Below are 25,765 nucleotides of genomic sequence, written 5' to 3'. Positions count from 1 at the left end.
CAAGCACCTGTCAGTGCACAAAAGAGAACAAGATCTGTTGGCAGGGATGCTACAGTAAATGCCTTACCAGATCTTCACCCCTATCTCTAGTCTCCTGTGAAAAATAAAGCTGTCATGGACCTGAAGGTGTGGAAATACTTGCATTCCAGTACAGAACTATAAACATTTTCACTTTTAACCTCTATTTATATATATATATATATTTTTTTATGAACTTGAGGTTTTGCTTTCGTGGACCGGTAATAGTAGCCTGTAATAAAGCTCCTAGCAACCCTGGAAGAGTTAATCCCATGACAAACATCACCCCTAAATAAAAAGGGAATCTGGATTTTTTTTGCTGTTGCCTTTCTCCAACTTTTTCCATCACTCTCAGAGAAAGCAGCTGTCTTTGGGATTCACTCCTAAATCAAGCTGGCTTTGTAAGCACTTCCACTATTGATTTTCCTTGCACAATTAATCATAATTTTCAAAGCTTCAAAAAGGCTTAGATATTCAGATGAATAAAAGTAAAGCATCAGCAGTTAGACTAACTAGGAGAAAAAAAGCATGAGGGCAATCAGTCACATGCTTCAGGGTATGGTCTCATCACCAGATGGACTCAGAAGGAAATATCCCCCCATAGTGTAGTAGAGCATAATCATGCACATGATGAGGATTTTACACCTTGTTGTAAATCATCCCTCCTGGCTACCTTTAGAAAAGGGATATCAAGCAGTATGACTGGTTTCTGTGGTTTTATACAGGTAAAGTCATGTTTCTGCTTCCTCCAGAGATGGGAATGAACCGAAATCCCAGCCTGACATCACCCCTTCTTCCAAGGGCAGCTCAGGCCTGCTGCGTGCCTGGCCACCGCTTCAGATCCTGGTGTCCACCACTGCCTACCTATGGTGGTTTCTGTGAACTTTACATACCTTACAGCAAGTCAAGTCTGAATTAGGACCAACATTTGATTACATTCTCATTTTCTTCATATTTTTTACACAGATCAGTGCTCAATGTAGTTCCTGTTCCACTACTGGGAAAATCACATCATTCTCCTGATGTTCCTTTGCTGCTCAGGAAGTGACACACAGCTGCGAGTCTTAGTTGTCCTAAAGTCTAATAACTATTTTGAAAGCATTTTCTTTATCGCATATTATTTACTTTTTGGGCACTGCTCACTTTTTGAAGGCGATAGCGTCTTACAGAAAACCTAATTGCCTCCCAGGTTGCAACTTATTATTGCTTGAGAAGTACATCACAGAGCCATAATAAATTGTTCAAAGCCTAAACGTGCCTGAATTCCCATAGGCCATGTGCTCACCAGGAAAGACACGTCTGAAATTTGTGTAAAAGGCAGAAAGCTACAAAACTGATCATGCATATAAGCACTGCACTCCCTCAGGGCAGGCATTCATTTAGTGCACATGTTAAGGATCTAAAGTAACACAGCAAGGAATATCTGCAAACACACAAAGCATGGAGAGAAACCCCCCGCATCCACCCAGGAAATCTCGTAGCAGGTGTCAGGGAAAGAGTCCAGTGGTTAAGCACCATGACAGAGAAAGGCTCAACCAGCCACATTAGTGATAAGTGATAATGATCCCTGAGGAGAGATGTAGGCCTTCACCACCAGCCCTGCCTCCTCAGCTTGCTGCACTGTCAAATTATATTTCATGCTGGGGAAATGTGGCTGCAGTGCCCCATAGTGTTTCAGTCATGATCCTTTCCAGACCAACATGGGGCAGGGTTGCCCATGTGGTGGTCAGGCTTTGCAGAAAACACAAATGCCTCTTTCTAGTGAGAAACTCCACAAATCTGCTCCTGGGGCCAAATACTGGGAATATAGGTTCTGCTAAGTATAGGGTCTGTGAACAGTGCTCAGGGGACCCTGTGCTGTCACAAACTTCTTTGCCTTGCCTGGTGTCATGGTTTTGGCTGGGATAGAGTTAATTTTCTTCACAGATGCTCACACAATGCTATGTTTGGGATTTTTGATGAAAACAGTGGCGATAACCCACCGATGTTTTGGTTGCTGCAGAGCAGTGCTCACACAGCGCCAGGACTGTTCTGCTCCTGGGGGTGCTGGGGGTGCCCCAAGAGCTGGGAGGGGACACGCTGGGACACTGATGAGTGTCTCTGCAGCATGGACCTGCTTGTGCAGACTGGTGCTCAGCATCAGCCAGGACTGGGATGTGCCACTCCAAGGTGGGGATCACACCGGCCAAGAGGGGTGAATGAAATGAATCATAGAATTGTTAAGGTTGGAAGAGACCTCCAAGGTCTGGTCCAACCATCCCCCTACCACCAGTGTGACCCACTAAACCATGTCCCTAAGCACCATGTCCAACCTTTCCTTGAACACCCCCAGGGACAGTGGCTCCACCACCTCACTCAGGCAGAATACACAACTTTTCTCGGGGTGTTTGCATTCCCGTTATCTATATCCATATAGATATATATACAGAGAGATGGGTAGAGGTGTGTACATGCATCCTCCTGCACCTTAGCCAAAGCATGCTCTCTGCACGTGGTGCGCGGGGCACATTCCTCAAGTGCTCAGAAACTCTGCCCGTGGTGCTCCTGCAGCTCTCGTTGACATCCTTTGTTTAACAAAGCTGCACTTTCATTTGCAAGTGCTGGTTGTTAAGATACCGGCAAATTAATCAATATCTCCTGGCAGTAAGGAAACGCGAGTCACTTGGAGAACATACTGTTTGGGTGGAAGCTGATAACAGCCCTTCGGGAAGTGGAGATCATGAAGAAAGCGTTTAGCTAGTACTGACACATCCACGCCTCCCCAGCCCACAAACAAAATGTGGTGCCAAAACACTACGGCGTCTTCTTCTCCGCTGAGCCTGGAAAGAGAAACAACCAAGAAAGAATAACAATGAATGAAGTACGTTGAGGTGTAGGATCACACAAAGTGAACATATATTTCCAGCATCTGCTCATATCTAGAAGACACATGCTGCCTGTACAGCACTCACACAGGGCTCAGACATTCATTTTCTCCCAAGTTAACCCATCATTTTCTAACACAGGTAGGGTTTGACTTTTATATTTGGGAGTAACATCAGGCAGAAATACCAGAAGCATAGAAATATAGATATCCCACAATTTCCCATCCCGGTGGTTTCGTGGGCTGTAAAATTGTTTCCAGACTGAAATGACAGAGGTTGGTGACATTGGCCATGTATGTAAATGATCACAGTGTCCTACAGAGATTAATTGGCTCATGAATAAAGATGAGGAGCTGAGGTGTGGAGGGAGAAATCATTTATCAATTATATGCCTCGGAAAACTGAAAGATGATGTGGCCTTAACGGCTGAATGGTTTTGAAAGGGAGACTTGTAAATTGAGTTCTAATTCTGCTCTGCCGCATCCATAATAAAGAGCTGTTCAACTAATTGCATCCTCGTGTGGTTCAGGAGCAGCGGCACTCAGCTGCACTGCATGGCAAGCATCAGGGATCAAAGTTTAGTTAGATTTTACTCGTCCTTTGCTTCACATAAGAAGGATGCTAGCCAGTTACCTTTGGCCTCATCAATAGTGATAATGCACCAAAAAAAGGGCAAGAGCCTGTAAATATTTTTCAGAAGATTAATTTTGCACTTGAACCTGGATTTAAAGAACCAGAAGAAGAAGAGCACGGACTCGCTTGGCTTTCATGTTCTGCTTCAGCACATGGACTCACGGGGGTGCTTACCCAGCCCCAGAGGGACTTGTTACTCATTAACTGGAAACAAGAGGAGTTGGGAGGATCAAAACTAGAGCAGAATATGCTAATCCTGAACAGGGAAAGGGACCTGAGGGATGTGACTGCTGACAACAGCGGACCTCCCCTCCTCCTGCCCCTTCGGTCTGCTTGTTAACAGGTTTGCTGTTACCAACAGACTTAGCATGGGCTCCAGCACGTGCTGAAACACAGAACTCAGACCTGAGAACCTCGAGGCAGGATGAGCCTCGTTATTTAAAGCCTTGCTGCTGGGCACTGTGCAAGTCCAGGGATCAAAGAAGGCATCAGGATCCAGGGATCAAAGAAACAAACATTTGCCAGTGCCTGGTCTGTATGAGGTGCAACACCAATGCAACATCCAAAGGATGTGGATATGACCACATGCGAGAGAGGGAGGAGAGAGACAGCAGGTTCAGCCAAAGGAGTGGAAATATCTCATTAGAATTGCCTCTAAAGTGTGATTATACTTCAAAAAGCAATATAATAATGGCACCAGGAGGCTTTATGTACTGCCAGTCCTAATTCCCATAGCAGTAGTATTGAACAAAGAAACTAAGAGACTATTTTGTTAATTATCTGCTCTAAAAATTAGGGCCTGGTCATCCCTTTTTAAATAAAAGGCTGTGCATGTCCCAGGGCTACTCTAAAAGTTAACAGAAATCAGCACAGATCAAACCATCCCCTTTACTGCAAGGCTTCTGGTTGCATCGCCTGTGGTCTTCTCAGTGTAGTCTGCTCAGCGTAGTAGCAACAGTTAATCCAGGTGTACATCCAATCTTTTTTCCTCCAGGCCTTAAAAATATATGCCTAGAAATGTGTGTTGGTTTTCAATAAAACTATTAAAAAGCTTTGAAATTGAATCAAAATCAAACAGGTGAAATTATCAAAATGAAATGTTTTGACCAGCCCAACTCTTTTTATAATTGCCCTTCACAGTGTTTTTCATGACCACATTTTTCTTCCCAGCCTACCTGGGAAATGCTTTCCAGGTTCTCAGTAGTTCTTGAAGGTTAAGAAAAAAAATTATTGTTGTAAGTAGAGCAAGTATATCTTAATTTATGACTTAATTTATGTAGCCTGGAACACAGGAAATTGCTCCTCTCTGTAACTAGCACCCAAAGCGTCCAAGCTGAGGAAGGGAGCAGAATCAACACGATTCACAGGAACAAATCCACCTTCCTGTCCCCAAGCAAGTCACCCCAGCTCCTCTCGCCACGAAAGAACAGGATCAGGCATTTCATTACTTTCTCATTGAGATGTCTACAGCAGGTCGGATGAACTGCTCCTGAAAAAAGCCCATTTCTCTGCAGTGCCTATGAAAGCAGCGCAGCCTGCGGCCTGCACTCACTCTCACCTCCTACGTGGATGAGAGGAGCAGATGGAGGGAATGTCAACAGAAGTCAAAGGACAAATGATAACCCCTAACAGCTGGGGGAAAGCAAGGAAGTTGGTGTTTAAGTCTGGTGCTTAAAAACATCCCCATCTCTCTCTGTTATGTCAGTAGTTTTTTATACTCAGGTTCTGTCAGCAGCTGACAAAGCTTTGGGGGTAATCAATGGATAGGTGGTTGTTCATTAGAGCAAACCTCAGCGACACGGTATAAATAGATCGTATCAGGAGAGGAAATCTGATCCACTTGGAGATTGAACTGTCACAGAAATTGTCTCTGTGTGTGAAACGCACGTCGCATGCTGTGAATGTCCTTGTGACGGCAGCCTCCATGCTTTCGAAAATCAGCCCACTTCATGGAGGTGATGCTGGCTGGACAGGAACCTCATTTTAGGCACGCAGAGCTGAGCAGGATGGGTGCTGTTCTGGGGGTGGTGCTGCTGGCATGGGGCAGGGGCTTGTGGTGGGTATGGAGCTGCCATTTAATGACCCACGGCCGATGATCAGTGACGCTGGCTTTGAACACTGTCACGTCCTTGTTGCTGAGGCAGGCTGCACAAGTGGGGAAGGGTATTGTCTGTGTTGTTTAGATACTAAAGGAAGGAAAAAAAGCCAAAATGATCCAAATAAGCAACATCCAGCACATGCTTGAAAGGCAATGTTTTTGTGTCCTACCTTGAGCCAAAATACTTCAGAGGCTTTCAGACAAGCAAGAGTGGTGGGTATGCAATTCTCTGCCATCTCTGTCAGTGACATCTCCCATTAGTTATTCTTTTAACTCTCATCCTACGTTTACCTTTCAGTTCACTGCATTTCAGCCTACGTAGTGCTTGAACCATCACAAGACTTGGGTTTGTCCTTCTCTCAGGGGTTCAGCTAGTGCCTTTAGTTTCCTCCAACATCCATTGCATAGGAGAAGCAACCAACATACGATAATGTCTGATGTTTACCATTTGTCCAAAATTTTCTTCTCAGAAATGACATGGGAATAGTATTCCCTTTTCCAGCTTAATTAACATTTTAAAATATGGGTGGAAATGATCCTTCTCTTTCCTTTGTTACCAGCAACTCCACTCCATCATTTTTTTTTTCTATTTCTTCTGCTATACCTATCTTTGTAGATTCAATTTTTCTTTAAATTTGTATCTGTGCATCAGACATTTCCAGATGCAAGCACGACTGGATGGTCAAGTTTTGTCTCCTGTGTTTTATCCTCTGCCAGCACCTTCTTTTTGCCTACGTGAAGGAAGCACATCTGAACCGTCAGTTTAAAAATCAACCACTGTGGCAGAGCGCTGCCCACTTCCCGTGCCAGAAACAGCCTGTGTGACTTACCGAACTTCGTGTTTGTTTGAACAACATCTAGAAAAGATAAAGGAGGAACTGCAAAATCTAGGTAAGGTGCCAGTGGTTTAGCTTCCTGTGAGTCTTTTTTTTTTAGTTTCACTTTGGTGCCCAGTTTGTGCTTAACCCAATATTTATAGTTTGGAGATTTTCGGTGCTTGTGTATTTTCACAGAGATGTTCACCTCTGCTGACTTCAGCCATCTAAAACTTAGCTGTCTGACTTTTTAGGACATATCTGCCCTCCTAAATAAAAGAGAGTCAGGACTGATTTGGAGCTCTGAAGCCCCAGTTGCCTGCCTAACTGGAGCAATGGCTCTGATCTGGACCACTCCAGAGCTGTTTGAGAGGAGGCTGGTGGATGCAACCTAGTCCATCTTACCTAACCTTGTTCCTAGGCATTTTTTCATCCAGTTGTATAGCTATAACCTTAAGTTACAGTGTCAAACAATTTAGTTCCCCTGTTCAATCCCAGGTCTTGGCTCCCTGATGTCCCCACTGGATGTGTGTGGATTCACTCCCTGGTCCTCTCCTGGAAAGAAAACCCTCTGGAACAAAACCATGTCATCTTGCTGGGCACCATTCACCTGAAGAACATTTATATCAGACAGCATGGATGTGTCAAATTCATTCAGCTTTTGGCACGTCCTGTCCAGACAACCACATATAGAAACATGGGAGACAAATCTTGAGGCACGCAAAAATGAATAATAATGAGATAAAGAGTCACTAGTACTTTTCCTTGGAAAGCTAATTCAGTGTGGCATGTGGAAAGCACAAGCTGGATGTCAGAATGTCATAGAAAAGGGAATATGGAGCAACACAAGCAATCTGAAATCCTTGGATGGATCAAGTGTTAACCAAAGAGGTAGAGACCAACTGTGGGAGATGGAAGCCCAGTCAAGGTGCTCCATCTGGAACTAGAGGAACAGCTCTCCATAGCAAGAAGGCATCCATCTCACTTGTTCCTTGTTCTCTCTCTAGCAAATACCAGCAAAAGGATCTTTTCTGCTTAGGATTCTTCCATTTGGACTTCACAACCTCATTGCCACTCCTGTAACCAGTTTCATGCTCAGCAGTGATGTGCTATAGGAGTACTGAACACAGAGCACACTGCTGGACCTCTGTAAATGTGACAGGATCACAAAACCATCGTGCTTGGTGTTCTTTCTTCTGTCTGTGGTTCATAGCCACAAGGAAATAAAACAAAGGCTCAAATGACAAAGTGACTTGTCAATATGAAAATGTCCAAAATGTACCTTATCCTTTCCGTGCTGGGTGACCTCAATATGAGCAGAACCTGCCCAGAGACTTCTGTCATATTGACTCAGCCACCACGAGCTTGGGGCTGAGGTGAGGGGCAGCATTAAATTTTAACCACTCTTTAAATAACATTTTTGAAATCAATAATGTGGGTCCCGAACCCTGGGCTTTCCAATTGCAGTGGGTTTCATTGTGGATGCTGTGAAGATGAAGTTTTACTTGCTCTTTTTTACCCTATTCATCTGGATTCAAGAGAAGTATGTCTTCACTCTTCCAAGGTAAAAACCTCCTGTGGCTACTGGGCTCTCGGTGTATGGTGAGTGGGACAGGGAAAATGTTGAGGTAAAGTAACTCCAAGTTGCATAGGAAAACATTTGGCAAAGGCTGACATTTATTTATTGCTCTTGTAATTGGGTCTGTGGTTCAATTTAATATATAGATGGTGGAGGAAATGAAATTATTCTAAGTCTTCTTTGCATCCATAAATCCTATGTTTTTAATCATATTAAAACTATTCTTTTCAGTCTAAGTGCAAATCAATTCTGTTCATTCAGTGCTTTCGAATGCCAATAAAGGGCATTCTGAAACTTAATGGGAAAAAATAATTTGCTTCGTCTGCCTTAAAACAAGACCTTAAATGAATTACTTCTTGAGGTAGAAAGAGAAACCATTTCAGAAAGTGCTAACAATCTGTTTTCTTTCTAAAGCAGCTTTTATGATTGTTTCTCCAGTCATAAGTCATTTTTGAATAACCATTTTGTATTTGTACAGTGTTTCAGAAGCAGCTTTATTGTTACCTATCGATAAACTTCAGAAATACCCTGCAACCAAATGCTTTGTTAAAACATGAGAACATATGTCAGAGAGGAAGACAGCCAAAGTGCTTTTATTTTCTATATGGGCAGCTGGCTTTAAAACCTTCAATGTCTTAATAGGTAGAACTAAAAAGATAATCCCCTCATGTGGGGATATTAAGCAAGCTGAACAACCTAGAGGAACCATGATTAAACACAACCTGCTCCCTGAACTCAAATACCTACACAAGTAACAGGGAACTGGGTCTCAGGGCCCTCTGTTACTCTGCACCCCTAGTCAGTAGCAGGACTGTGACAGGTCAATGCTTCTTAAGTTTATGTCTTAAAAACAGGATTGTTCACCTGTTTCACGTTGCAATCATATTTTGTTGTGAATTGCTACAGAGGTGTGGGGTTTCAAGTAGGGGGACAGTTAAATAAGCTCGTAGGTGAATTCAGCAATATCGTTCTGTGCTACTTGGAGGTTCATTTATTTAATGTTTAAACAAAACACTGAATATCTGACCCTTACAGAAGAATATGGCATTTCCCACTGGAAAGAATGAGGTAAAACAAGTAGCATGTGTCTCTTGCAAAACAGAAGAAGGACACAAGAGGCACATGGCAAGGTCAGGGAGGACAAGAGCAGATCCTGGCAGCGTTCCTCTAGTGATCCTACCTGCTGAGAGCCAGAGGAAGGCTTCCAGCTGGAGACAAAGCAGGGAGGCTTCTCTTCTGGAACAGTACTCCAAAAGACCACACAAGGTTTGAATGAAGCCAGGCTATGAGTTCAGGGAGACACATCTATGCTGAGCACTTGTTTCAAGTGCTCATCTGATAAGCAATGCTGACAGCCTTCGTGGGGATCGAGAAATGCAACGGAGAGGAGGAGGGAAGACACTGAGATGCCTGAAGAGAACTGGCAGTGATTTATGTCTGTCTGTGAGATGGTGGCCAGGGCCCCTGAATCCTTGAAGGGATTCATCTGACTATATGGGCTTTCTACACAATGCTGCGTATGACCAAGTCATCTTCATCTTCCTATACAGCCAGTGGAGAGCAGTGTGCATATTTAGGATGCAATCAACTCTGGTTTAGCACACACATCTAAATTAGCTCAGGTTCTGCTGAATCCTCACAGTGCTCGTATCTTTATTAAGAGGATATAATTTATTGAGAGTATAACAGTATAACAAAGGGTATAATATATTTAGAGGGTATAATGTCAAACTGAAGCAGAGGAACCGAGAAGCCCACTGACCACAATTCCAGCCACCAATACCCCCATGTTAAACACTATCAGGGCAGGGGCTGAACTGGGATTAGCTTGGTCGGTATATTCATGTCCTATCAGTGAGAGCTATGACTAATTGCTGCTAGCCTCCAGCTGTCTGCCACGAACCACGCTCACCTGAATTATTTGTGCAACAAACTGTGGGATAGAGGTACATACCAACCTCCTCGTTACAATATCCTCTGCTATGTCAGGCTGCGGCGATCATAGGATGAAACCACATGCAACAGTCCTTTTCTGATCTCCCCTGTGAAAAGTCTCTCCCAGGTATAAGAGGGCAAATTCATTTTTAAAATAGCCCTAAACACAAGCTCTGGCATGCACTTGTCTAAAGAAGGCAAAGCGCCAGCCCTGCCTGGCCCTGATTGCTTTCTGATGCTCCATCAAATGATGGCGGAGGCAAAAATAAGGCTGGCATACTGTTGGTTCTGCATGAGAAGCAAGAGTGATTGCATGGAGCTTGGCTAAAAGTAGAAAAGATGAATCACCTGGTTGCCAGACACTGTCGGGCCTCCGCTTGAAATCAGTCACAACAACGACTTGTGGCAATCACATTACACAGCTTGAAAATGCTTGTTTTGAGAGCCCTGCCTGTTTTCTTTTCAGAAACATCTTTTCAGGCAGGGCTGGTGGGGACTTAGTGCCTCTTCTATGCACTGCCACCAATGTATGCCAAATGACTGACGGGATGAGAGCCACCCCAACACAGAAAATGGAAATAAGGGCTTGACATTCCTCTGAGTCTCCTCCTTCTGCATTCTACGCATGAATTATTTTAAATATCTATTCTATGCAATGTTGAACTACATGGCTTGCAGGGCACTGAAGATCAGTGGTGGATTTACCATGTAAAGCGGTATTTTTCTTAAGGCAGCATTCAGATGATAAAGATCTCTTCAGAGAGATAAGTACTTCTCCCCCCTCATTTGCAAATTATGTGTTTCTATCACAACTGGTCCGCACTGGCACAGGGGTGGAAAACTCTAAATCAAAGAACCATTAAGGTTGGAGAAGACCTCCAAGATCATCTGGTCCAACCATTCCCCTACCACCAAGGTCACCCACTAAACCATGTCCCTAAGCACCACATCCAACCTTTCCTTGAGCACCTTCAGGGACGGTTCTTCTTTCATTCTTTCTAATCTGTGCATGAATTTCTCTTCTGTCACTGATGGTGGAGTCAGGCATGGAGTAGATGGGAAGGGCCATCTCTCTCTACAGTGAGTATGGACCTTGGGTTTCAAGTAGAAAGGGGAATATAAATTACTGGGCAAATAGTAGGGAGGACAGTGGTACAGAGCACCTGAAACCACAGGTAAGTGGCAGATGGAGAAAAAGTAGATCAGGAAAACTGGACTAAGTAGGAATGATGATAGCAGTGGTCTCTGCACATCTACCAAAAGTTGTGCTGGGCTTCTGCAGCAAGATGGGAGGGTTCATGTCTCTGCTGAAGAGTGGTTGATACCAGAGGAGAACAGCAGAGCTATCTTCTTGGTCTGGGCTGGTTTTACAGCCGTCCTGCTGCACTCTGGATCAGCTGGGACTGAGAGCTGTGGTGCTGGTGCCAGCTCCCAGGAGCAATCTCAGAGTACAGCAGTAGATGCTAGCTACCAAAGCCCTGCACCAGCCACCCAGCTCTTGCATATATTCGGCTGATTGGCAGAAGAAGGGGCTGGAATTGAGCTCAGCATCTTCACTACTGAATCTTTTTTGAGTTCTGGATGGCCAAGACAGGGAAGAAGAGAAAGGCCAAGGCTGCTTCTCTAGTTATGCTCCGGTTTCAAGTACCTGTGCTTCACCTAAATACCCTTGTTTTTCAGGGATGAGGTTTTGTCGGCTCGCCCACAAACTGACGAACAGGTTGAAGCCCTTAAGAATTTACTGAACACCACCGAGGTAAATGGTTCCCTGTGGCTCTCTCATCTCTAGGCCAAATTCTTCCACAATATATAAATAAATAAATAAATAAATAAATAAATAAATAAATAAATAAGAGTGCACTATTTTTTTCCCAGTAATAGAAAGATTTAGCCCACTTTCATTCTTCTGTCCTAATGAAGCAACTCAACATATAGCTTGGTTTTCATCACTCTGCTGCCCCCTAATTTACATGATGAGACCTCTACTTCGTAACATTATTATAACAGAGCTCAGATTTCTGCAATTGATCTTGTGTATAAGACACCACAAAACTGGTAGAGCACAGTAAGTAGAAAACATTTGCTAGGGAAACTTAGTGCTTCAACCCAATGCAGTCTTGACCTATATGACTTGCACAGCTTTAAAGATCAGGGCTGGATTTACAATATAAAGTGGTATTTTTATTAAAGCAGCATTTAGATGAAAAAAAAAAATCTGTTATGCAATACTTTTTATTATTATTTCACTCTGTCATTAAAGAAGAGAGCATTTAATTAAAATGAGGCATCCCTTCCTCTTCAAAAGCATTTCCCCAGTCACACCCCCACTATCTGAAGCCAACACTCTGCATCAAAAGGTGCAACCATTCCCTCAGCCAACATATTTACAGGATGATTAAGGATGTGTCTCAGATGACTGGAGATTTTAACGCTGCCTGTGCCAAGTCTTTCTCTGTCTTTCTTAGCTCCTATTAATGCTATGTCCACCCAAATTCTTACCAGTCTCCTGCTGGCCCTCCTAGTTTCTTATTCTTCCTTCCAGTTCACATAAACCTTGATACCTTTCTTTACTCTTTTCCACCTCCACAGGTCAACTCACGTATTCATCTCCTTTGCTGTACTAATATAGATCTCCATTCCTCCATCTTCTCCTCACCTCTGTCATTCTTCATTTTCTTGCGCACAGGAGCCCCAAGAAGACATGAAGAGAGAGGGAAAGACAGAGAGAAAAGGAACAGGAAAGCGAAAGACACAAATGGCACCTCCCAACAAATATTCATGGTCAAAATCTAGAAAAAAAAAAAAAAAAGGAAACAACTGAAAATTAGCATCTTACACAAAGAATCATCAGGCTAATTATAGATGTTACTCCTGCAAAAGTTGGAAACCAAAAATCTAAAACAAAGGAAACACTATCCGTACATCACACGTGTTGCACGTAGCGTTCAGCAGAAGACCCAGATGCAGAAATGCTTATAACAGTCTTTTGTAGCTGTCCCTGGGGCAGTACAGACCCTTGCTGATGATGGATAAAGAGACTAATAACCACACGCATTATGAAAGTTTCCCATTTACCCCCAACCTAGAGTTCCTTAGTTTTAATTATTCCAATTCAAAGAATGCCTACGTCAACAAGAAACTAAATCTGAACTGTTGTATGTGAGCACAGACATCAGGCTAGCCAAGGCCCCAGGGAAATCGGTGCTGGTGAGCTAAGCATCTGGTTTGCTTCTTGGATGCTTTTTCCAAGCAATGCTAAGATACCTGATGGCACTACCCTGCCAATAATGCCTGAGATGGCTACACCGAGACTAGCTCAGTCATTTGTATAGCACATGGCAGTAATACACCTGGGGCCCAAATGTTTTACCATTTATTGTTCCAAAGTCTTGATCAAAAGCATGGAAGAGTTTTCTTTAGGTTTTGCAAATGTGTTCTCCCTGAGAAATGAGTGAGGTAAACAGTCAGCAGCCGATGTGTGTCTGGAAACATGGTGCCCTAAGTGAAACATAATATTCCTGGTGCAATTGCACCAGAAAGGAGTAAAATAAGCCCAGTGTCTAGTGACTCCATGCTGCATCTCTTTAAAAATGCATCCAAGAATTATGTTGACCTTTTCCACATTGTAAATTCATGCCTAATTTTCTGCTTACTGTCACTCCTAGATCTTTTGCTATTACTGCTTCTAAAATTTCACTCTGTTATTGAGTATGTTGGCTTCTGATTTTATTATTGTAAAAGATTTAATTTTGCCCAAAAGAATCTCATTTTCTTCCCATTTCTAATCTCTGTATTGCTGCTTCATCTTGACTTATACTCAAACCCCTTCTGGCATTTATTTCCTCCCTGATCAAAGTAATCAGTGAACACAATAGCTACAAAGACTGGTCTGATCTTCATTAATTCTCCAAATACCCTAAGGGAAAATAACTCTCAGCAGACTTGAAAACATGTAACATAATAACTGGCTAAACATATCTATTATACTAGAAATACTATCTCAATAAAGGTTATGTTCCTGTCTTTGTTCTTGATTTATGAATTTATGTGCAGAAGTCATTATAAACATTCCTTAAATACACACATTTCATTTCCAGCAGTAGCAGAATGTTATAACACAACACACATTAAACTGCTTCTTATGAGTGGTCTCTTAAATTGAAAATGTATGCTTTGATAATTTTCAAAGTGCTTACAAAATGTTAATAAGAATATTTTTTTCTTTCCTTGGTAAAAAAAAAAAAGGGGAAAAAAAAGATTAAATGTTCCTGGAAACTTTGCAGGTCATCCTCTGGCAACCCGTTGTGGCTGAATACATCAAGAAGAACACAGAAGTCCATTTCTATGTCGCTGCATCTAGCATAAACAGCATAAAAGCTAATTTAAGAAAACTGAGCATCCAGCACAAGTACGTATTTATTTCTTGTCATGAATATTTCAGTAAACTTGATTGGCAATACTGTCATTTGTCAGGAGTTTGTGCCCTTTCTTTGTTTTTCAGAATTTTGATGGGAGATGTTCAAGGACTTATCGAAAAACAGACTATCAATGACACAGTGAACCCACGCAGTTCTTCATCATACTATCAAAACTACCATTCTCTGCAAGAAGTAAGGTGTTGTTGTAATACTCTGTAGGTTTGTTTAAGGGGTTAAAGACCTCATGGTTGAGAATAGAGACAGGGAAAAGAAACCATCAACAGGTAAATAATTATCATTGTATTGTTCAACCACTGAGAGCTGTAATTAGTGTAATGCCTTTATAGAGAAGGAATGAAGCACCAGACAAAACCTATTATACACACATTACCTCAAACCAGCACTCAAATGCAGCCTACTCAGAAGTGAAATGCAGCAGCAAAGCACCACATAAATATTTAAAACATGAAGTGAATAATATTTTAACTAAATAAAACTAAAGAGGAGTTTCAAGGCTATACCTAGACGGTGTTGTGACTATGTCTCATCATTTGGTTCAAGAGAAGTCAGCATGGCAATTGGCCAGAGGTCTGAATTGCTAGGTTGTTTTTTTTTGGTGGGGGGGGTGTTTTGTTTTTTCTTCCAATTAGCTGAAGAGGTGGGAATCTGGGACAAAGAATGAAGTCAAGTCCAGGCTACTTTTAGGAACAAGGGAAAACAATAGGGAGAAGGTCCTTTTACAAAGTGTTCTACTTCATCTTTGCAGATATATTATTGGATGGAAGAAGTAGCGAGAGTCCATTCTGACCTACTTGAGAAAATACATATTGGATCATCATATGAAAAACGACCACTTTATGTTTTGAAGGTATGGCTTTGACTTACTGAGAAATCTTTCCAGGTACTAATGTGAGCAAGTGATGGGTTTTGGCCAAAACACTTTCTTAAATCTATACTTAAATGCATATTTCAACAATGTGTAAACGTTTGTCTTTTTTAGAAGTTTCCTAAGTTCTTCTGATACGGTGCCATTACGTTTGACAAAGGCATTTGACCATGTTAGGTTCCTTGTTGGGTCACAAAGAAGTTACCACACATAGGCGACCATCCAAAGGCATGAAACACTGGCATGGGAGATAACCTTCCTCTGTTAACTACAAAACCAACCTGGTCTGTTGCCCTGCATAGCTAGTGATCTGATGTCTTGAAATCAGGGCCTAGTGCAGTCTTGGTTCTTATGTTAGCAGTATGAATATGGCCCTCTGACCATATGAGAAGATAAATGAGAGCAGCAACCTGGCCTAGGGTCAGTCTAAACACTCCCTACACCACAGGGGCTTCTTTTTCCATCTTGGTTACCCTGCTCACTTCCACCTTCATGTCATATTCTTTACAACAGTGATTTTAACATATTTTTTTTTGTCAGCTTTCTAAAGGGCAGGGAAATCCCAAAAGTGCGATATGGATTGACTGTGGTATCCATGCTAGAGAATGGATTTCTCCTGCCTTCTGCCTGTGGTTCATAGGCCATGTGAGTAGATACCATACTTGGCTACCATTTTCAAAGCAAAGCAAACTATCTTGCTGCCATTTACCTTCTCTTCCCAACTGCATTCTAAGCTCTGTAATGTCTTAATCCATTTACTTCCACAACACCAGCTCAGGATTTTCCCCAAGATGTACATGGAGCAGTGAGTGTGTGTATGTGTGTGCACGTCAGTAGATGGAGGTACGTCTGTGTGTGAGAGAGAGAAAAATACATGGCTTAAATGCAAAACAGTTCAGATCTATTCTCAAGTACGTATTTCAAAGTGGAGTCTCAACAGAGACTTTTAAAGATATGGAATGGTCAGGGATGGAGAAGACATGCTGTGAAGAGCAAGTATTAGGTAATCTGCCAGGGCTTTGTCTATATTGCCACATGGATCCAAGGAGTGATCCCGGCTCTGTGTCATGTAGTGCATGGTGGCTTATGTCCATATTACTCCAACTGGCACTGCCTGGAGTAGATCAGAGGACACCTTTCACAAAAGCCAAGTTCACAATAAAAATAAACTAGATGAGATGGAGACTTCAAAATCAACAGCACTGTAGCCAGAGCATCAGCATAGAGGTGGCCTTAAAACATGAATTGTGGTTTGTCCAGGATATCACTAAATGATGATGATGATGATGATAATAAAAAGAAGAAATACATTTATTTCTGTCCTCTGTCACAACTGTAATGCCTCAATGACTATAACATTTTAAAGGAGATTGCAGGAGTTTGGGACAGACACAGCTGAATGTACCTTATGACCCATTGATAATCCCAGCCTTCAAGGTTCCCTTGGAGAGAAATGCATTTGCCCTTTTCACGCTGCTCCAAATAATTACCAGCTACACTGTCAGTTTGCCGGTGACATGTCCCTGCAGCATTTTTCAGAAATAACAAGCTGAACATTTAGCTTCTCCATCCCCTTGATCTAATTTATGTGTTTTAAATTCAGATTTTATTTCTATATCAGTTTGTGAAGTAACGTTTTAAAATTGGATATTAATACAGGTCTGTGCACACACTAAATTCAGTAGCTCTCTCTTGAAAACACTAGGCATTCTTTATAATGTTTCCACTCTTTATCATTTAATTTTGTTGTTGGATTGCAGAAAGATTGACATTTCTCATTTAAGTCAAAGCACATTGCCTGAGGAAAACTGGGAAGGGTTTAAAATGAAAGAAAGTGCTTTAAAAAAGGTATAAAGAGGAAAAAAATGAAAAAAGGTATGATTAAGGACTTAATCTATTCCAATAGAAACAAAACCACTTATCTAGGTTAAAATTTATCCCTGTGTGGTAGACCAACAACCAGGTTAGGTATCACTAAAGCCTTCAAAATAGGCAGTGAGGCCAAATTAGCAATGTAGCTCTTGCTGGCTCCTTGCATACACGTGCATTGAATCTATAATAAAATCATAGCAGAAATAATGTTATGTAAAGCAGCCACTTGAAATGTGATTCGTTATTTTTTGTGCTTGCTTTATTTGATGCTACCTTTCTGGTATTTTGGGTGTGAGTGTGGGTTCCTACCATTTACACAAGCAGCAAAAGCTCGAACGTTCCTACAAATAAGCTTCAACTCTATCTCATGGCCACCTGCTAAAGCTCAAAGACTGCAGTGTATCTCACTGACTGTATCAGTTCCGTTCTTCTCCTCTCCCCACCACTCCTAACTAAAGCGCTCTTTGGCTATTTAGAAGTTTCTGTGATGTGATATGCCTCCATCAGGAGGTAGACTGGTGTGATAACCGCATGATTATTTTACATGGGCCTTCAGTTGCCTTCCTAGGAAGGTAAGAAAACCACTGTTATGAATGCCTTTAATAAGTTTTTCCTGTGTTTTACAGGCAATCCATGTGCGTGAGAGAGATCAGACCATGACGACACTTCTGGAGCATTTTGATTTCTACGTCATGCCTGTGATAAATGTGGATGGCTACGAGTACACATGGAGCCATCCCTCAGTACGTACGGATTTTTTGACAGACTCCGCAATGTACTGACATGCTGTTTATGTGAATTATTGTTGAGCACGTCAAGGGCATAATTTCATCCTGGAACTGCATGCCCCAAACCCTTAATCTGTGCTTGCAGTTTCTGCATCTCTGCCTGATTTAAACCACAACAGCCACTGCAACTAATTGGTATTTGACCCACGGTACCTTTGTGTCTTCCAAGCTTCTGGAAATGCATTTAGAAATAACTAAATCTCATCCTGGAATTGCAAAGCTTCCAGCTGTCAGGGAATGCCTTTGCAAGGTTACAAATCCAGCACAAGCTGAATAGCACACTGCATCAGTTAGACCACAGCCAACAATTCACTCCCCTCCTGCACGATAGCCCAGTTCTCTGAGTACATTTTGTTTCAGATAAAGGAAGGTACAGCAGGTATCTTTTGTCCAGGATTTTATTTATCTGTTAGGAACTCCGAGTCTCTGAGTTGTTGGTTTTGTTTGTTTGTTTGTTTTTTCATTTTTAGATCCTACACTTAAAATGTTAAAAAGTTAAAAAATACGTTCTTCCACTTCAGATCTTCAGTCCAGTTTGGCTTATATTTGGATAGCTACACATATACATATCAACAGACGCTCACTAAATTTCCAACTTTACACATGCTGCTAGCAATTTCTACAGAAGGACTAGACTTGGATTTGTAAACTCACACACCTGGATAAACAGTATGTCTTCTCCTCACCTTCCTTGGTCCAAATCCTTTGAAATCAGAGCACTTCTCATCCTCTCCAACACTTCCATTTATCATCCAGCCTCACTGGCAATCAGACTGTGGTTTTATAATATGCCGTGGTCTTTTATACCTTCATTGGCAAGTGACCTGTAGAGATACAAGTGGGAAGTCACATTTAACTAACAGGTGAGATGCTGCCATCATTTTTCTCAGCTTTTTTCCCTGAACATACTCTGTGTGTCTCTTTTCACAGAATCGGCTGTGGAGAAAGAGCCGCTCACAGCACGGTAACAACAGGTGCATCGGTACTGACATGAACAGGAATTTTGATGCGCAGTGGTGTGGTATGACATCGTTTCCTTTGTCTTGTACCCCTGTCTCAGTTTCAGCCTATAAAATTCTTAATTTTGAAAACATTTTCATACAAACGCACCTAAGCACGTTTACAAACCAATGAACACTTCCCCAACTTGAGATACGTTTTGTTGGGACCCAGGACTCCCAAGACGTTAAACCACGGACTAACCTCTTCCCAGCATGATGACAAGAGAGAGGGGGACCAGGACCCTGGACCCTGTCCCTTGCATCACACTACAACACACCTGGCTGTGGGGGAAAAGGAGGAGAGAAGGAAGAGACGGCCCTCGCCATGCCACCCAATGCCTACTGCACCACCCAGTGGAGTACCCAGGGCACTGTATGAACTGGGTCACCTCAGTCATCCTTCAGCAATGCTTAAATGACCAAAATTTCTTGGCTCTCAGCATTCGTTGCCAAGGCTATATCACTTTTACTTACCCACAGGCACTTTAGTACTTGATAGGTTTTTAATATTCTGCAGAACAGCTCTCTTAAAACCCTATAGATCAGGCCTGGCCTCACTCAGTAGTGTCACTAATGTCCTGCGTGACTTTCAGCAAAGTAATGAGACACGCTTGTAGACCTGATGAAAGTGCCTTAAACATGGCAATTGCTCTGATCTTTAAACTCAAGAGGGGAATAGCATTGAAACCCTTTCTATGCAGGGTTTCTATTCTATGAGAGGAAAAGGCACTTTTAACAGTGAAGTCAGGTATCCCAAATAGGCATTTGGGGCATATCCTTTAAACTAACAGGTTTGTTAGTCCACTGCTAAACTGGGAATTAAGATGTTTCTTTACCATGGAGAAAAACATGCATTTTTTCAGGCACAAAAATGTGAAGTTGGGGACCAAATACATATATTTAAAAGTCATATTAACTATAAATATGCCAAGAGGAGAGGTCTGAAGAGAGGCATGGAGAAATAACAGCAAAAATAACCTATGTGATAGAGATACAAGTTTCAGGGAAAGGTTATGTAGCGTGTTTAACTTGTCAAGCACCTTTGGTGGTCAACAACTTCTGAAGCAGAGAAGTGATTCCAGTTTACAAAGAGGAGAAGAATACAGGTACCTCAAAATGTGCTTCTTCTCTAAAGGAGTCTTGGGCAAACTGTACGCATTTTTACAGGGCAACCCGAGCACCTTACTTTAGTAACAAGGGAAATAGTCATACTATTTTCAGCCATACTACGCTTATCTCTTAGACATGGGTGAAAACACAGAGGAGAGAAGCCTCAGCACCTTGCAGGTTCATTGGAGAGAAAAAACTGCACAGATGAATCTAAGCACCAACGTCATGTACTTACAATGACTTACATAACTGTAAGGATTATCTAAGTAGAAAACCCTAATAACTGTAAGGATTTCCCTAGGTTTCTACTCCTTTTAGTGGCACACTCAGTAAAATGCTGAAAAATAATGTTCTTCCTAATTAGCATAAAAATACTGCTTATTCAGGAACAGATATATCTTTGCGTGGCAATTGATAGCAACGGTTGAACAGATTTTATGCAGAACATAGTAACTGTAGGATCTCCATTATTGCTGTGGCTGTGCAAAATGCTAGGAGTACAGCAGGATCCTCAGAAGAATTAAGCTGAAATTTTATCATTTTATAGTAATGTTCTAACTATTTTTAGCTGTATCATCTTCCATTGACATCAGGAAGAGGTTCTTCACCGAGAGGGTGGTCGCACACCGGACCAGGCTCCCCAGTGAAGCAGTCACTGCACCAAGCCTGTCTGAATTTAAGAAGAGATTGGACTGTGCACTTAGTCACATGGTCTAAACTTTTGGGCAGACCTGTGCGGTGCCAGGAGTTGGACTTGATGATCCTTATGGGTCCCCTCCAACTCGGGATATTCTATGACTCTATGATTCTATCAGCTGAATACCATAACACAACTGAGTTCATGGGAAACGACCCCAAATTCACAGGAACCTGTAATTTAGTCTTTACTCACAAACTTTTAAACAGAGAAGAGTTGTTGGTGGGATGCTAAACGCTCAGACTTTCATTGGCTTCAGACTTGCTTTTAAATACACTTAGCATCATGGCAAAATTCCAGGTTTTATATGTTTGCTTTTAATTAGAACTGTACTACCCTGATTATCTGTTCAGAAACAACCTTAGGAACAGAAAAACACCTCTCACTATTTTTAGGAAGAGCAAAATGCACTACTTAATGAGCTGATACAAGATGTTTTTCTTTTATATTAATAAAAGGCAGATTTACTCCATTAAGAGCAATGATCTAACCTGGAATTTCCTCCATGGAACTAAAATTGACTGGGACTTGGACTTAAATATTTCTTTGTGTTTTCCATACTGTTTCCTCAGTTGTCTGTTCTCAGCACCACTAAGAACTTAGGAAAGCAGACACAACATTCATCCAATATTGTCAAAAACAGATCCTTCATCGCTTTCTTCCTTAGGCAGTTACTCATGTCTGTGCAAAACAGAATAGTGTAAAACTTAACATAATGATTTGGTCATTTTTGCATGATTTCACACAGATGCCATTTGCCTTTTGTCTATCACAATTACATTTCACCCAAATACACCTGTACTGAGGTATATTCTTGAACTCCAGCAGGCTCAGTGCTGTGATCACTGCCCTGGGGAGCCTGTCCCAGTGCCCAAGCACCCTCTGGGTGCAGAACCTTTTCCTAACACCCAGCCTGACCCTCCCCTGATGCAGCTTTGTGCCTGTATCATATGATAATCGCTAGTGTTGATTTTACTCTGCAGATGCACTGGCATTATTGATTTCTGGAAGATGGACATTTGTTAAAGTGTCCCTGTGCCCAGGGAAAGACTTCCGCGTGTTAAGGTGCTCAGTGAGCTTTATTCCTGCATAAGATTTAAGGATAAGGACTTAAGGATAAGATGCTTATTTAAAAATCAGATTGTAGCAAAGGGGAAATTTTTCAAAATTTATTAAAACACAAGGAGTTGACATTTAATAATAAATATCCTGGTTGCTTCCAGAAACTAATTTGATCTTCTTGTCGAGATACCAAAAATGGTGACTCCTATATGTCTTCTGGCAATTTGTTCCAATGTATACTTCCTCATTCTTAAAAATCTGATACCTTACTTTCAATTTATTTGTGTTCTTTCAACTTGCAATTAATAGTTGGCTTTCCCCCTGAGATCAAACATGCCCTTAGGATTAGGAATCTCTTCCCTGTAGTACTTCTAGATTTCAAGAAGGGATCTCACAATCTTGTTCTTGATTAATTTGTAGAAATGGGAGCACTTTCATCTTCTCCCCTAAGACTTTTATCCAGTCTTTGAATCATTTCTTTCCTTAATATTTACCTTATTTTTTTCCCCAGGAGTATAGTAGGTGAGAAATCTGAGTAGGCTTGCACTGATCTCTGCAAGAATTAAAGTTCTTTCCATAGTATGGCAGAGTCCACTGCTTCTTGCATGTTGGCACCACACTCTGTTCTTTCATTAGATGAACAAGAGTGCACAAGGGAAGAACTTAAGGAGTAACGCTTCATGCTCTTTTGTTACAGGTAAAGGAGCATCTCCCAATGAATGCTATGAGACATACTGTGGACCCTATCCAGAGTCTGAACCTGAGGTTAAAGCAGTGGCTCGTTTTATCAGAGATCACAAAGACATCATTAAAGCATACATAACAATGCACTCTTACTCCCAGTTGGTATTGTTCCCATATTCTTACACCATGAAGAAAAGCAAAGACCACGATGAACTGGTAAGTCTTCCTGCTTCCTTAAGTTTCACATTTATTTCAGAACTTCTTACCCTGCTTGGTTATGCTTGTAATAAGGGAGTCGGAATGTTCTGAAGATCAAGAATTTGGAGGTGAAATTTCTCCTCTTATGAACTTAAAGAGGTCTGGGCTAGTCTAGTAGTGTGCAAACCAGCCAGCTACTTCTGGAGACTGGAAAAAATAAAATATTTATCCCAGACTGATAGCACATCATCAATCCCTGATACTTTGAAGCTGTTGGTAAAAGAGCGGAGTGTCAGTTCTTTGGACAACAGGAAAGGACATTTGTGTAAATTCATAATGAAGTTGTGTGGTTTGCATGCACATAATCATAAATGACTATGTTATATGGAAGTACTCAGTTGTGTAACTCTGAAAAATACCCTCTACATCCCAAAGCAATGAGGTGTTCTGGTGGACACTTGTTATTTTTATTAAAGGTATTTTGTGAGGGATACTTATCTTAAAATGGTTCTAATGGTAGGATGGATACCATACCCTGCTTAGGCAGAATTTTAGATCCTCGAGCCACCAGACCACATGGTAAAAGCTATTCTAGAAGACAGGCAGAACACAAAGTAGAAGTAGCCAGTGGTTTTCTCCAGTAACCAGAAAACTTTGAGTTTGCTGGATCTGGAAAGGAGATCCAGGCTAAAATGGGATTTATTAAAACAGAATAAATAATTAAGCCATAAAAATAGGTGAATAGCTTTGTAATATTTTTTTATTATTTTTTATTATTATTATTTTTAATGTAAAGTCTTCGAGTACCTTAGAGCAAGGAATTCCCTCTCCTGCACTTCATAGCCCACTTTGGATGTTCCTAGGCTCCAAGTGCCGAGGCAACACATTCTTTTATTTGAAATAACGGCTCCTGCACAGCACTAAGGAAGGAGCAGAAAATTGTGTAAAGGGGACCAGAAATCTGATTTTCAGGCTCTGGGATTTGCCATATGGGAAGACAGCACATGTCTGAGGTACACACATCATTTAACGTGTCACATGAATCTTTACATAGTGACAAACAGTAAGAGAGTTTATAAAGACACAGGATTGACATTTGCATATACTGGAAACGATCCACACTAACTGCTGTCGTTTTCACTTCTTTTTAACCTTATGCATCTCTCAGGTCACTTAACATGCGTATTTTTTTAATCTTCATGTTCTATAGATAGGAATACTGTAAAAAGTGCACAAGCAATGCATTGGAAGCATCCTACTTTGTTTGAAAAAAAAAAAACGGACAGTCCAATGTAGTGTTTCCATTGGTAACCAGTGCCAGTGTGTTCAGAAGAAATAAAAAAAAAAAAGTCAGTAATGTAAATATAGAACAAAATAATCCCAAACAGCATATGTTCTTATGCTGTCTTGGTTACTCCTTAATTTACTGAAACAAACTTTTATTTGCCTGCATTAAAAAATGTATTTGTGACTGTAAAGCAGAAGGAAATGCACTAATTCTGGGCCTTCAGTCCTCTATGGGGCTTAAGACTAGAATTTCCTCAATGCAAATCATGTGCTGCTGGTTTTGGTCAATAGTACATGAATCACTATTTAAATACCGTGGCAGAAAAGGAAAAATATGAGACAAGTGGGAATATATGCTTTGACAACAGTTTGCTGCCTGTGGTGGATGGTAAGGTCCCATCTATTTTTTTTTATCTAGATACAACAGAAATGGAATCTGTAGCATGGGTTTACACTGAAAGTTTTAACCACACTGGTTTGGTTTTTTTTTTTTGTTTTTTTTTAAGAGCCTTTTATATGCATATTTAACTAATATGAGATCCAGAGCATGATGTAAATAAATCTTAACTGAATATATATTAACTATTATCACAAAGCTATACAGCTAATAATGTTTTGCTAATTTCAGGAAAGTCTGGCAAAGAAAGCAGCTAAAGCTATAATGAGAACGACAAAGAAAATTTATAAACTTGGTACTGGTGCACAAACAATTTGTAAGTATGATTTTTTATTACAACAAGAAGCATGATAGCATATGCCTGTTATCAGGAGACAGCTTTTGAACAGAAAACTGAAGTTATGGTTCCAAGTAACTTATCTTTTTTTCCCTTCCTTGTATAGATTTAGCTCCTGGAGGTTCAGATGACTGGGCTTATGATCTTGGAATTAAATATTCTTTTACCATTGAGCTTCGGGACACGGGAACTTACGGATTTTTGCTTCCTCCTGAAGAAATTAGGCCAACTTGCTTAGAAGCACTTTCTGCTGTCAAAGAGATCGCTCAACATGTTCTTCAAAATTTGTAACGTTTAATATAATTTATTCCAGCATGACTATATTTAATTAGGCACATAACAATAAAAAAGACTGATGCTTTACTGAAACTATTTTTATATAGGAAAAAAAAAGGAATAACTACACCCCATACACTTCATTTTAGAATACCTCAAGCTTTTTTACCATACTTCCACACCTATAAATACAACAGGAGTTCTGTGCAACTTCCTTTGAGGACAGCAACACAGATAGCACCAGTGCTGCAAATAAAATCTCCAGTGCTGGTCTGTTATAACCTCTGTAAGAAAGGCACTCAGAGTCTGTAAGATGTCATTTAAAATACTATCTATTAGTGCTAGCACTGTAAGGGAAAAACAGTATCGATAATTTTACATCCCTTTAGATGGTTGGAACCCCAGGTGCTGTAGCATCGCATGGGCCTCTGATCCACATGCAGCATGCAGGGCTGACCCTACCTATAGAAGAGATTCCTCCATTTTGAGCTATTACACGATTTTCTTACTAGAAAACAACTCTATTCACCACTTCTACTGTCAAACTGAAAGGATGTTGACATGAGAACTTCTTGCTGCACTTTTAGATAAAGGCAAGGACACGCAGACAACCTCATCACTGATACCAAGTGGGAGCTGCCTGCAGGCTCCTCCACTGCAATTAGTTGGTGAGGTTCATTTAGCCTGTGGCCAACAGTTTGTGCAGCATAACGGAGTCCCGGAGGTCATGCTGAACGTGCAGCACAGCACACCACAGCACTGCGCCTGCTCAGGTTAATCTGGATCACTAACTCCTCTACAGTGGTCTCC

The 25,765-nt window shown here is 41.3% G+C and overlaps 1 protein-coding gene and 1 long non-coding RNA gene across 8 annotated transcripts in view; one reads left to right on the top strand and one right to left on the bottom strand.

Moving 5' to 3' along the window:
* Positions 1-25,765, bottom strand: part of LOC308180372 — a 33,310-nt gene that overhangs the window by 6,825 nt on the left and 720 nt on the right. For 2 of the 7 annotated variants that reach the window (XR_013940910.1, XR_013940913.1), the window contains exons 2-3: positions 18,593-18,730; positions 2,694-2,837 (exon numbers count right to left, since the gene is read on the bottom strand). This is a non-coding gene — a long non-coding RNA (uncharacterized lncRNA). Of the gene's footprint in view, positions 1-2,693; positions 2,838-12,541; positions 12,612-18,564; positions 18,731-19,109; positions 19,554-20,576; positions 22,431-25,765 lie in introns of those variants that run through there. The other 5 variants (XR_013940914.1, XR_013940915.1, XR_013940911.1 and 2 more) reach the window with 5 other exon arrangements.
* On the top strand, positions 7,836-25,042 carry CPB2 (carboxypeptidase B2). Its single transcript, XM_080561852.1, has 11 exons — positions 7,836-7,992; positions 11,623-11,698; positions 14,226-14,350; positions 14,444-14,552; positions 15,127-15,228; positions 15,787-15,891; positions 17,745-17,861; positions 18,837-18,927; positions 22,474-22,676; positions 24,574-24,658; positions 24,786-25,042. The coding sequence occupies exons 1-11, from the start codon at positions 7,922-7,924 to the stop codon at positions 24,968-24,970; spliced, it is 1,269 nt and encodes a 422-aa protein (XP_080417978.1). The 5' UTR covers positions 7,836-7,921; the 3' UTR covers positions 24,971-25,042.

The sequence above is a fragment of the Anser brachyrhynchus genome (genome assembly GCF_964034855.1).
Source record: "Anser brachyrhynchus genome assembly, chromosome: 1".
Lineage (NCBI taxonomy): Eukaryota > Metazoa > Chordata > Aves > Anseriformes > Anatidae > Anser > Anser brachyrhynchus.
The sequence above is the reverse complement of the archived record's forward strand: the minus strand, read 5'-3'. Positions and strand labels throughout refer to the sequence as shown.

Coding starts and splice junctions, on each gene's coding strand:
- CPB2 (XM_080561852.1), top strand. CDS start 7,922: ATGAAGTTTTACTTGCTCTTTTTTACCCTATTCATCTGGATTCAAGAG. Junction 14,351..14,443: donor AAACTGAGCATCCAGCACAA/GTACGTATTTAT, acceptor TTTGTTTTTCAG/AATTTTGATGGGAGATGTTC. Junction 22,677..24,573: donor GCAAAGACCACGATGAACTG/GTAAGTCTTCCT, acceptor TGCTAATTTCAG/GAAAGTCTGGCAAAGAAAGC.